The sequence below is a fragment of the Lissotriton helveticus genome, chromosome 2_1 (assembly GCF_964261635.1).
Source record: "Lissotriton helveticus chromosome 2_1, aLisHel1.1, whole genome shotgun sequence".
Taxonomy (NCBI): Eukaryota; Metazoa; Chordata; class Amphibia; order Caudata; family Salamandridae; genus Lissotriton; species Lissotriton helveticus.
In genome coordinates this window covers 111,865,900-111,878,396 of record NC_136059.1, presented here as the reverse complement: position 1 = coordinate 111,878,396, position 12,497 = coordinate 111,865,900, and the positions used below count along the sequence as shown (strand labels likewise).

At 47.1% G+C, this 12,497-nt stretch overlaps 1 protein-coding gene across 2 annotated transcripts in view; it reads right to left on the bottom strand.

The window, feature by feature from the left end:
* LOC144817775 (C-type lectin domain family 4 member F-like) overlaps positions 1 to 12,497 on the bottom strand; it is a 449,481-nt gene that overhangs the window by 395,750 nt on the left and 41,234 nt on the right. For both annotated transcript variants that reach the window (XM_078674581.1, XM_078674582.1), the window contains exon 2: positions 433 to 591. In XM_078674581.1, coding sequence (XP_078530707.1) covers positions 433 to 591 — 159 coding nt within the window. The remainder of the gene's footprint in view (positions 1 to 432; positions 592 to 12,497) is intronic.

Here is a 12,497-nt window from a genome sequence, read left to right as displayed (position 1 = left end):
TTTTTAGGATGAAAAATGTTAGCTTGGCTGGATTGTAATGTTTGAAGCTCAAAACCAAAATCATTTTGGATACTTTACTGTGGCTCCTGCCTCATGATGGATTGAAAAAGAAGAGAATTGCTTGTCCATGTGATTACAAGGAATAATAAGATCTAAAGAATTTTCATCAAACTTGGATTCATTGAGCGTTCAGCATGAAGGGACCTGGAGGAGGGGTTGGAGAGAGGAAAGATGGACTTGCCCTTTTATGGAAAACATTTCTATATTGATAAACTGGAACTGAAAAGCAAAAACACGAAAAAATAATTAAGGAAAGACTATTGAAGTATTTGAAGATCATTTTGCTCTATTGATTTAAAGCAGGTTTTAATCATTGCTGTTCCAGTTTATTTGTGCTTCAGTTTTGAATAATGAAAGTAAGTGGTTACTCACAGTTCGCAGTCACTAGGATGAGGGACATGACCAATGTGATGACCAATGTGATAGTTAGGACAGTAGCTATAATCTTGATAGTTCTTCCTGTTTTAGGATCGGCCCCTTGAATATGCGGGGTGGATGGTTTTGGTGGCTGTAGATCCCTGTAATCAGATTCTTGAAAGAGAAAAAGTATAGATACACATGTATTACTCTGATATGTAAAGTGAATTATATTTTGATAGGTCAATGATGGGCCCACGATCACCAAAGACGTTTCCCTTTATCACCTATTGATAGGAATATAGATGTTCTTAAAGTCTTCCCACCCGCATGTTAGAGACGACCATTTGTTACAGGTTATGAAATAGAAAATAAGAACAATATGATACTTCATCAACTTTAATACAATAAGGCAATTTGATATCCTAAAGTCGCACCACCAGCCATGCAATGGGATAGTGACCAGATCAGGACACCGACTTCCTGAACCAGACCAAATCTTGCTGGACCTCGTTAGTGGCATATTTGTTCTCTAGACACAAACGTGACGGATATCCGGTCCGCCGAAACATAAATCTCATTATATCCCATGGGCTTCGTAATATGATGGACAGAATTTCTGTCACGTTTGTGACGGACTGTTTCATTCGCTGAGATCTAAATAAGGCCCTAAGATGTGGATTTTGATTCTCGACCCTCCATCCCCAATGTACTTGGTATGTCAGGTGAGTTAATCAGAGGGTGTGATTTTAGACCCAAATGATTGTAGACTTTGTGAAATGGGTAAATGCGACTTTAATAAAGTAGAAATGCAAGGGTAAAGTAAAGCAAAGTAAAGTCTCAGTCAGAGCAAAACTAAATGCTGCTTGTAGAAGTGAGAGGATAAAACTATTTAGAAAAATGCAGCCACCAATTTGGTACCTCCCCTTTCCTTGATGGTTTCCATCCTTGCAGGGCACTTTGAGTGTTATTTCCTGATGCTCAGCATGTTAGTATGTTCCTGGCCAGACACAACACATTTAGAAAGCCTGTTTTGAATGTTATGTTATTATGACTTCTAAAGCGCACAAATACTCTGAGGTGTCCTGGCGCTCATCCGGACCGTAAACCCTGAGCGGAGTGGAAAAGGAGGTGGATTAATTTAAAAATAACCAGGGGGCATATTATCAAGAACGGCGGTAAAATTATCACCGCTTTAGCGGCAGGAAACTGCCGCTAAAACGGCGATAATGGGCTTGATAATATGTCCTTGTGAATTCCCATAGCAGCCCAGGTTCTGGTGTTAACCTGGGCTTCTATGGGAATTAACAAGGGCATGTTATCAAGCCCATTATCGCCGTTTTAGCGGCAGTTTCCTGCTGCTAAAGCGGCGATAATTTTATCACAGTTCTTGATAATATGCCCCCAAGTTTTTAGTTTTTTTCAGAAAGAGATGAGGGAGTTAGCCTCTCTCATGTGTGCCAGGAGTGTGTTCCAAAGCTAGGCCGCACAATAGCCAATACTTCGGCCTCCCCAACTCAAAGTTCGAATCCTTGGTACCAGCATTAATCTGGCATTGGTAGACCTTAGTTGTCTGCCTGGGTGGTACCGGGAGAAGTGGTTTTTCAAAGGTGCAGGTCCTATATTGTTCAATGCTTTGTAGGCTAGGCAAAATGCTTTAACCCTCTAACCGCGGCGGAAATTTCGCCGCGGTGCGGGTGATTTATGGCGTGGGCGTGGTTCAGACGGCCCCCGGCGGTCCTCCGCACACGCCCACCAGCCGTCCGACACACGCAAGGGGTTAAACTCAATGCATTGCGCTACAGGCAGCCAATGAAGTTTCTGGATCTCCTCTTTAACTGATTGATACTTTGGTATATTCAGTAAAAGCCTGGCCGCAGCATTGTGCACTATCTGTAGGCCAAGATAAAGGCCATTACAATAATCTAATTTCGATAGCACCGGCGTTCTTACAACAGTTTTCCTGAGATCTGTGGGAATATAAGGCATTACCTTCTTAAGTTTCTTTATCAGATAGAATGAGACTGAGGCTGTGGCGTTAGTTTGTTGGGAGGAGGTGATTTTGATATCCGTCAGTTCCCCAAGGTTTTTACCCTTCTCTACTGGATTTGGGAGCTGTCCGATTTCAGCCGGCCACCATAAACCATCCCATTTAGGTTGAAGGATACCAAAGACCACCACTTCGGTTTTATCCGAGTACAGCTGAAACAGTGTCTTCCCATCCAGTGGCTAATTTCTATCATGCATTATTGAAACTGCATTGCTGGGGATATTGTGCTTTTATATGCCGCAACCACAATCTGAGTGTGCTTGATTCCGGTCCAGTTAAGACATGGCTTGGCAGTTCGGGCTGGACTGTTCCCATGAGGCACAGGGTCAAGACTGATTTGCATATGGCCATGTCTGAACTGGGGTGGCGTGGTGAGCAAAATAACGATGGATTAAACCCAGATCTGTGACTGGGGGGAATGTTTTGCCAATGTGCAACATTCCGTCCATCATCTTGTGTGTTTTGCTCAATTTTTAAAGGACACGCAGGTAAGCCAATCCAAAGTGTGGGAGGAGTCAGACCCCACAAATTAAAATAACAGATCGTCTACAGCGCAAGCTCTGTTGCACGACCTAAAAATGCGCACCCACACCATTGCTCTCATAACGCGATTTCAGGTACACTGAAGGCTGACCTCATTCCGAAGAGGGCACATAGGACAACAAGCATTTGCAATGCAATAGGTCTTGCGTTTACTTGAGTTTGAGCTATTGGCATTGTAAATGACAATGCCTTTCATTTATGTTTTGGTTTTTAAAACATAAATAAAAGGCATTGTCATTTACAATGCCAGTAGCTTAAACTTGCGTAAATGCGAAATCTATTGCAATGCAAATGCTTGTTAAACTGAGCAATGGTTTTGTCTTTGCTTCAGGGACAAGCGAAGATAAAACATTGTGTGTGCTAGAGAAAGACATAGAGAGAGAAGTAACGTTGTGGAGACGTAAATAAAAGAGAGGGCCAAGGAAGATTGGCAGGGAAGAAAACAAAAGGGAAAAAAGAGGAAAAGTAAGAAAGAGAAAAGGAAAAGAGGAATTAAATAACAGAGAGAAAGAGAGAGTGTAATAGAGAGACAAAGAAAGAAGATGAGAGAGGGTTAGTAAGAGATGTGGTAAGTGTAATTGTTGTGCAGCCAGTCAGTGAATATATGTCATAGTAAAAAGACAGGCGAGAGTTTTAAATTCATTTTGGTACTGTAACCGAAACTACACACTTTTACTTTCGTGCTCATGGTAAACAAGGCCCACATTTTCTATTTCTCACACAGTGCAGCATCCAAATTAATTTACTGTACTGATTTGTGCAAGGAGAAAAATACAGTGCATCTCCTGCGCTGTCACACAAACAGGGCTGCCCTCTGAGATAGGTAGCTTCACACCAGGGTGCACAGGGGATTGCATGCTTCTAGCATAGGATTGTACTTGAGGCACACATTTCCACCACAAATGTCTATGCGTAGACAAACTCAAAAGGTTGCCACACATTGGATGTGCGCTGTGCACTGTAGCACATATGCAGTGTGTCATTTTTAGGTCTCGCCTACGCAGCGCGCATGCGCTCCCTAGGCAAAAAGATCTATTCCGATCGCTTTGGCTTTTCAGACAAAAACGTGCACGCGTTCTATTGCCATCAATGGCAACTCGTGCACGTGAGGCAATCTACTTGCTGGAGCGCGCGCTAACATCTGGCTCCCGCAAGTGCAGGCCTCCTCCTCCCCCCTGCTGCCGCGCCTCCTCCTGCTGCCGCGCCTGCTTGTTTTTCTGTTGGTGCCTTCATGGCTCATGTCTTCCAAAGTCCTGTGCTAGCGTGTGTGATCGGTTGATGATTTGAAGTCCCAAAGAGCCACCTGCCAGGGTTGCAGTGACTGACTGTCTCTGTGTCTTGGAAGGTTCCTCATCTGGCGTCACTACTCGGATCGAGCGGGGTCTTCTCCCTCACTTGCTTCCATCCCATAGTTCAAAACAATCGCTGCTTAATGCTGTTAGCACGGGGAGGCAGATGTCACCTGGTCTGGTCCTTAAATATGCACTGCTCTCCACGGCAGAAGCAATGCACGTCGAGCTTTCATCTCCGCCACGCGCCACCACCTGTGCACAGACGTCATCCTCGTCCCCTGTTGTACGGCCCAGTCTTCAACACTGGTCGGTCATCCTCGGTCCCCTCAGGCCTACACCAAGCTCGCCGGGACCACACAGTCACACTACTTGGGGCGTTGCTGATCTTAGTGGGCCCGGGCAGGGTGTTGGGATGCTGAATCTTGGGGTTTAGATGGAGCGTCAGTAACGTGTGACTACTTAATTTCCCGGTGCGCCTCACTAATTTTAAGCAATCCACATGCAAGAGGCGTGCATTCTATCGCAGTTTACGGTTTTAATAGCATATTATAGTTTACTATTTTTATCAATATCATCCTATGCAGTGCTTGTTGTTTTTCTGAGATGTTAAAGGACTCGCTCGGCAGTGACTATGACGGCAAGGGCGAGGCTCGACCCAGTGGCGGCTTTAACCAAGCACCCCTCTGGTGCCCTGTCCTGCCCTCGTCCAGATATCGGGCAGAACCGAGCATCGTCTGCCCCTGGGGCGAGGTGGTCTGCCCGACTGAGCAGAGCCAGTGTGGACAGCAGGCGGTAAGTAGAACAGCTGCTTGAAGTCGGTGGGGCTCAGGGAAGAGCTATTAGCTATTCAAAAGTGGGGTGAACCACGTGGGGGCCAGGTCTGCACATTCCGAAATTGTGACCCCTGGAACAAGGAAAACACCTGCTATTATCGCGATATGCCCCATTCCAATACCTGACACCAGGCATAGCGTGGTGACACCACACTGGCAAAATAAAATACCTCATCCCACTGGGGCGGAGTTACCAGTTGCAGACGGTGGGCTACAGTGGGGTAAGCCCCCCCACCCCCTGAATCTCTTTACTTTTTGGGGCACCCCACAAACAACTCTTTGTTGAGACATTGATGCAAAATTGAATATCAGAATCCTTCCAGACTGGGAACCCGTCTGGCATCTCTCTTTCTTTCTCTGTATCTCTCTCCCTTTCCTCTCTCTCTCTTCAACTGCTCTCTTTCTACCTTTTCCCTCTCTCTTTCTCTCTCTCCCTCTTTTTCTCTCTCTCTCTGTTTCTCTCTCTCTCTCTTGTTCTCTTTCTCTCTCAGTCTCTCTCTCTTTCTTGTTCTCTCTCTCGTCCTCTTTCTCTCTTTCAGTCTCTCTCTCTCTCTCTCACTGTTTCTCTCTCTCTCTCTCTCTCTCTCATTCTCTTTCTCTCTCTCTCTGTTTCTTTCTCTCTCTTCTCTCTCTCGCGCTCTCTCTCATGCAGAACAGGGGGAGGGGGAGCACAGGTCAGAGAGCTCCGAGCTGCCCTGCTTGGCCTCAGCGCCTCTCCCTCCATGATGGCTGTGGGGGGCTCTTCCTCCTCAGGTAGGGTGTATGTCCCAGGGAGTGTAACACACAACAACACCCCTCCCCAGAGGCTGTTCCAACCACTCCTTGATTTCTCTTTCTGGTTCTGGGCTTTCCTGCCACAGACCCGGCAGCAGTTACGAATTGACTGAGAAACGGCCCCTTTTCGACCCTATATTCATGTCCTTAACCGGGAAAACACGGATTGATTTCTGAACAATGAGTGCAAATGTCCAATGTGCAGTCCAGCCCAACTCTCTAGTTTCGGTCACTTTTCACGTTTTATTTCATATTGATCCCCTAAAGGCGTTTGCTTTCTCCAGATGCCGTGTTTACATAGTTTTCTACATGTATCATGGGACCCCTGTGTAGTGCACGCCGCCAACCGAGCCGCCCCTCGTGTCTTCGTTAGTTCACATGTGAGTGAGTGTCTGTCCATGACTGGGCACAATGAAGACTGCTGGAGTTGAGGCTGAGGGCAGTGGAGGTTCCCACATATATAATAACTCCACACATATATGTGTGTGTGTGTGGTTGTGTGTGTGCGTGCGTGTTTGTGTGTGCGCGTGTGCATGGTGTGTGTGTCGGAGTCCTGCATTGGCCGGCATCTCTCATCACTCCGTAGTTCACATTTATGCAAGCCTGCGGGACGTCACCGTCGACTAATGACGTTTGGCTGAACATAACGCTGGCAGGAGTGACGCAAAATAGGCGCCTGCCCTGTTAAGGAGGGTTTTAAAAAAAATGTGAGTTTGATTCACTACGGAAAAAGAATTGTCCACTGTGTAATTCACAGATGGTTTGCAAAGTCCGAACCAAATAAATGCACTCGTAGTTTTAAAATTAAATTACACAGCTTGTAAGTCGGGTGAGTGTTGTTTCGACATCAGGAAGATGAAGGGCTGAGTGGCCCACTAGAGCTGAAAGCTGTGAACTTGAGTCAAGCACGGATCCCTGCAGGGGGTGCCTTGCACCCAGCTTCACTGGAGGACGTGGGTAGGCAGGTCTCTGGATGTTCTAAGTCTCCATCTCACACCTAAAAATAGGAAATCCGAGAGTAGTGAGTTGTTTTTGTGGCTATTCTTCAATTTCAGATGTCTATTCCAGCTAGGTAAATTTCACCTGCCTTAGCGGGAACAACAATTGAAGCTCACCTGAGAGAGTTCAACTTACGCCTGTTCTGATTTACGACTGTTTTCATTCTTTGCAACCTGGTCGCCGACATCACTCGCCCTTTGCTCTAGATATTTTGGATTGCAAAGCTGCTGGTGTCAGAGGTGGCCGCAGGGCACCTCAAGTTCAACTTTACTGCAGATTCTAGGCTGAGACACATGTTTAGGTTTGAGCCTTAGTGTTAGAAATGGGGTTGCCAATTCTACAGGGGGTAGCATGGAGCAGAGCGGGCAGGTCAAACTTCAGAGGACATCAATTACTTTTCACATTTTACTGTCTCGGCTTGGTTATCAGAAAGAACAAAGCGCGGAGATATCTCTTCGGAGATTGAATTCCTGCGCTATAAAAGAACCTAAAATAAAAAAATAAATGTGTGATGCATTCACGCAGTACCCACAGACGACACACCAGGCACACTACAAAAGAGACACAACACCGCTTCTGGTTGGAAAAAGAATACGTTTTGTATTATCTCCAACCTGCAAAGGTAAAACACAACAATAGCAGTAATCACAAAAGGCGCTAACTGGCGCCAGGGCAATGAATGCGAGGGGGATTGTTTACAAGGAAAAATGGGAGAATTAAGAAAAAGGGTTAAGAAAGTCCATTAGTGTCCAGCTGAAATAAAAATGGTATCATTGGCATGAAACCTTAGCAGAATAAGTGAGGGAAAGAAATACTAATGCTGAAACCCAAGGTCAATATCGCAGGGCCAACTCAGACCTTAATCCTTGGCCTCACCTAGAAGTGAGCTGTAGGCGTAAACTAAAGCATTAGACATAAAATACACATTAGGTATGAGGGCATAGCCATGAAACCGGGCCAGCATCCGCGTGTCCTGTGATGAGAAACAGGTGGTTCCTGGCATTAACAACTGGCATAGGCATGCAAATGTTATAACAGGCCTGGGCTTAAATCCTGAGGCAGGGAACATTTTAGGTACAAAAGAACTTCCATCCAACATGGACCTGGGGACATCAACATTAGGCGCAAGAGCATCACTCTAGCATGGCAATGGCATAGGCACAACGTTAATATCCGGCCTAGACAGGCATATTCATGTGGAATTTTAGTTCGTGTACTGAACATCATCTGCGCCATCTTGCCCATCTAACAGACTCACGTATGAACATACACGACAGCCATTCTAGGTACCATGGTCTCCCTGTTCGCGATCGATCATCAGCGCCCTTCCCTGACCCTGCAAGCATCCCCCATGCACCCCGACCGCCCCCACTCTCACATGCACAAGTCATGAACCCTTCCCCTTCCGCATGACCCTGGCTCTGAGAAATCACACTCCGCGCCTGACCAACACCTCCTTTTCATCCATGAATACCCCTCCTTTGATGACCCCTTCCTCTGAGCCTGATTGTCTGCACGGACCGCTGGTCATCCCTCAGCCTGAGGATACAGTTTATTGCCCACTACTGTATGCACTCGCCCCTCTTCAAAGGAGCTACTATTGATCATGACCTCCCCACCCCCTGTGCTTCGATCAGGCGCACACATTCCAAAGGAATCGGCAGAACACTCAGCTGCGTGACAGCCCCCTCCTATTGTATGGAGGGTAAGGGCCTCTACTGTAGCCACGTGTTGGAATGGGCCGGAACGGGGGGGGGGTACCGGGGATGTCATCTTCATACTTCACAATGTCATTATTGTAATAAAGAGCGTTCACATGTCTTAAGCCAGTGTATAAAAGACAAGGTCTCAGAGAGGCTAGAGAGAGCACCTCGAGACGATACCTCGTTGTCCGATCTGACGTGTTCTACTCCGTCGGAATAAAACTTGTTTCCTGTCTTCCTGTCTCCAGCGCCTGCCTCTTTATTTGACAACTTCGTATGGTATTAGAGGCGTTTAACGCCGGGCAAAATTACTTAAGAAACATCGACTAAATCGCCTGACCATTTTGTATTGATCTTCATCAATTGGCGTCCCAAACGTGGGGCCCATCAGCGACACGTGGATCCAGTGGGAGAGGTCCCAACGACAGAGTGAACGACTGCAACGATCGGGAGAGCTCCTGTCCGATAGACCCTCGTCTGACAGCCGATCATCTGAACTTCACTGATTCCGAGCAGACCTCTCCCGAGTGATCTACGGTCCTGACTGGGAACCATCAGGAGTGCCGCGGTAGCAACAGAGAGTAGAGGACGATCGGGCGCTGGAAGCGGAAGACGAGAAACTGTCCATGCGGTCCGGGTAAGGTCGTGACACACGACGAATTGCGAATTGATTGGTTGTTTGATTGATTGAAATACTAGTATTTGCTTTGTCGCTCTTTGAGATATTCGCTGCCTGCAAACGGGGAGGAATAGGAATATTCTATCTCCCTTTGTGGATAGTGAAGGGTAGGTAACGCGGACTTTTGTCCCCCATTGTAATCTGCCGTACCTATTTTTCTCCCCACTGATTGATTGTTTGATCGAGCATTGAGTTGTTCGAAGTTGGCTCTCTTAAGGATCTTCTTTGCCTACAAACGGGGAAGAATAGGAATATTCTCTCTCCCTTTGCAGATAGTGAAGGGTAGGTAACGCAGGCTTTTGCCCCCGTTGTAACCCGTCGTGCCTATTTCATTCCTCATTGATTGATTGTTTGTCCGAACATTGATTGTTTGGAATTGGTTCTTTTTGGAGGTATTCTCTGTTTGCAAATAACGTAGAATAAAAATATTCTGTCTAGTCTTTGCAAGTAGTGAAAAGATAGGTAGTGCAGACCTTTGTCTCCCGTTGTAAACCGTCATGCCTATCTTCTCCCCATTGGTTAGTAGTTGGGTCAACCCGGACCGCTTATTAGAGATGAACCATCCAGCTCCATTGGAAGGCACCCCTAATAAGGACATGTTCACTAAACAAGGACTAGTCGCTATAGCTTATAGTAAGTTATGGCATAAATATACCAAAAAGGACACCGAAAGTCAGTGGCCACTGATAGGTTCTTTTGATGAAAATAAAATAAAAACATTAGAAGCAGCTGTTAAAATAAATAAAGCAACACCCACTATGCTCGATAGTATCGGCATGTGGCGCAAGGAAGCAGAACAACGATAGGAAAGGGGAAGAAACAAGAATAGGGAAAGAGTTACGAAAAGCTGCCCACCTGGCCGCTAAAGAACTAGATGAAGAAATAAGAAGGAGAGAGGAAGTTAGGCAAACGCAAGAATTAGGATCGGCAGGCCAATGCCCTGTTAGGACCCCCTCTGCGCTCTACCCACAGGTGCCCTCCAAACAACGGGCAAACGACGAATTACTGCTAGGCCCTCCGATTATCTACATGCCCCCTCCTTATGCCCCCTGCCAGCCTCTAGCACAACACTTACCAGTTCAAAGTGCGGGCGAGGGTGACCCTAGCGCTAGTGCCCCGGCTCTTACGGCCTTCGCACCAGCCACAGTGGTAACAACATTGGATGAACTCAAGACTGGCAAGCAGCTAACGGCCAGATCAAATAGGTTGAGCAAAGACGAGCGGGATGGGATTGACAAGATAGCAAAGACACTGGTAGAACGGAAGGAGAGCGAAGAATATACGATGAATATACACAATTCACATGCCGGTAGTCACCGACGGCATTTCATTTTGCGGTTCTGCTACCACACCCTGAACGCATATGAGGATAGGTATCAAAATAAGGGTCCTGCTTAACTGACGGCTCTATATAGAAAGGTCGATGTCGGAGATGGGACTGAAAACGATGTGACGGACCTCTTCATGCAAGCGCTTGAAGTCTTCCGCCACCTCACGGAACAGAAACCAGAGGTTAAGATCACAGTCCCTGAAACGGCTGAGTCCCCATTAGAGGTAGCCAACACTATGATGCCTATTAGAGAAGCCGCCCCCTACTGGGTTCCCCCAAGAGGTCAGGGAACAAAGACGACATCAACCACGCAGACGCAAAAGGAAGGGTTGTGTACAATTGGGTTTATCAGCCATGGGATCGGCAAGATATTTGAACTTTTAAGCAAACCCTGCCCGATTTAAGAAAGAACCCGACAGCATTTTATACCGAACTAAGTACAGCCTTGGGCTCAACCATAATGATTCTAGCGGACATTGATTTGTTTTTCGGGTTATGTCTACCGGCTGATGTGTGGAAGCAAATCCGAAAAGCCAACCACACAGATCTGTTCGGACATACCTGGAATCAACTCAGTGAACTAGATAGGCAGCGAGAGCCCGGAAAGAAACCTGTAAAAGACATACTGGAACTCCCGGACAAAATAGCGCAGAAGCTAAAGACATTGATCCCAGAGAAGAAGGTAGACTGGTCGGTAGTCACGGCTTGCCGCCAGAAACCCCAGGAAGACGTATCAGAATACTTCTCTCGATTTGAGACGGTGTTCTCCGACTACAGTGGCCAAGACATGACCACCGCAACCGGACAACACCTATTCATGCAAAACTACGTAAAGGGGCTATCGCAAGAGGTCTCCCAAAAGTTACAGACGAGTGAGAGTAGTTGGGGGGCCTCCAAACCTGCAGCTATCCTTCAGATGGCTCAGTATTACGAACACCAAAAGAACGAGAACGAGAGGGCGACTGAGAGAAAGAAAAAGGACTTAAAGGAACGAGTGATGATTGCTCAATTGCAGGGAGTGACGACAGGCAGGGAACGGTATAGGGGAAACTACCAGTCGAATGCCCCTAGAAATCCACTCTCTAGAGACCGCACACCCACACCCGGCGCTCCACGGACAGACCTCGATGAGAACCAGTGTGCGTTTTGTAAAGAATTTGGTCATTGGAAGTCTCAATGCCCAGCCCTCCGGGAAATGATTAAAAATAAAGAGACAAGGGACATGGCAAATGGCCCTGGGACTAGAGGGCAGGGACGAGGGCACACCCACGACACCAGCAATGACAGGCCTGGCAGACCGAACACATTTGACCGCCCCGACAGAATCAGTGCCAACAGTCTGATTGCAACAGTGCCCACGACTCTGCATAGGACTGCCAGGGGCAAGGGAGGGATCCAGTCGAGCTCTGTGTTGACCAGCAAGGTCCTTACGTCACCGCTAAGGTCCTGGGTACAAAGTCTCCATTCTTGGTAGACACTGGAGCGACACGTAGTGTATTATCAAAGCGACTGATTCCAAGGGCACCCTTGTCTCGCTCACACATTACATCGATAGGTTTCGATGGAACGCCCTCCACTAACCCCCTGTCTGTACCTATCTCCTTTGACCTAGGAAACAACCCCACTGACACAACATTTCTGCTCTCCTCCAACTCCCCTGACGCCATTATGGGTATTGACTTACTAAAACATTTCCGAGCTACTATTAGGTGTTCCCCAGATGGAGTCCGAGTCATCCTGTACGACAACCCGAGCATGCCCAGATCCCGCCCAGCACGACATATGTACCCTATAACAGACGCTGACCTATCCTTGCTTGACACCCTACCCCTGTACCTATGGGCCAGAGACGACTCGGATGTAGGACGAATGATGAT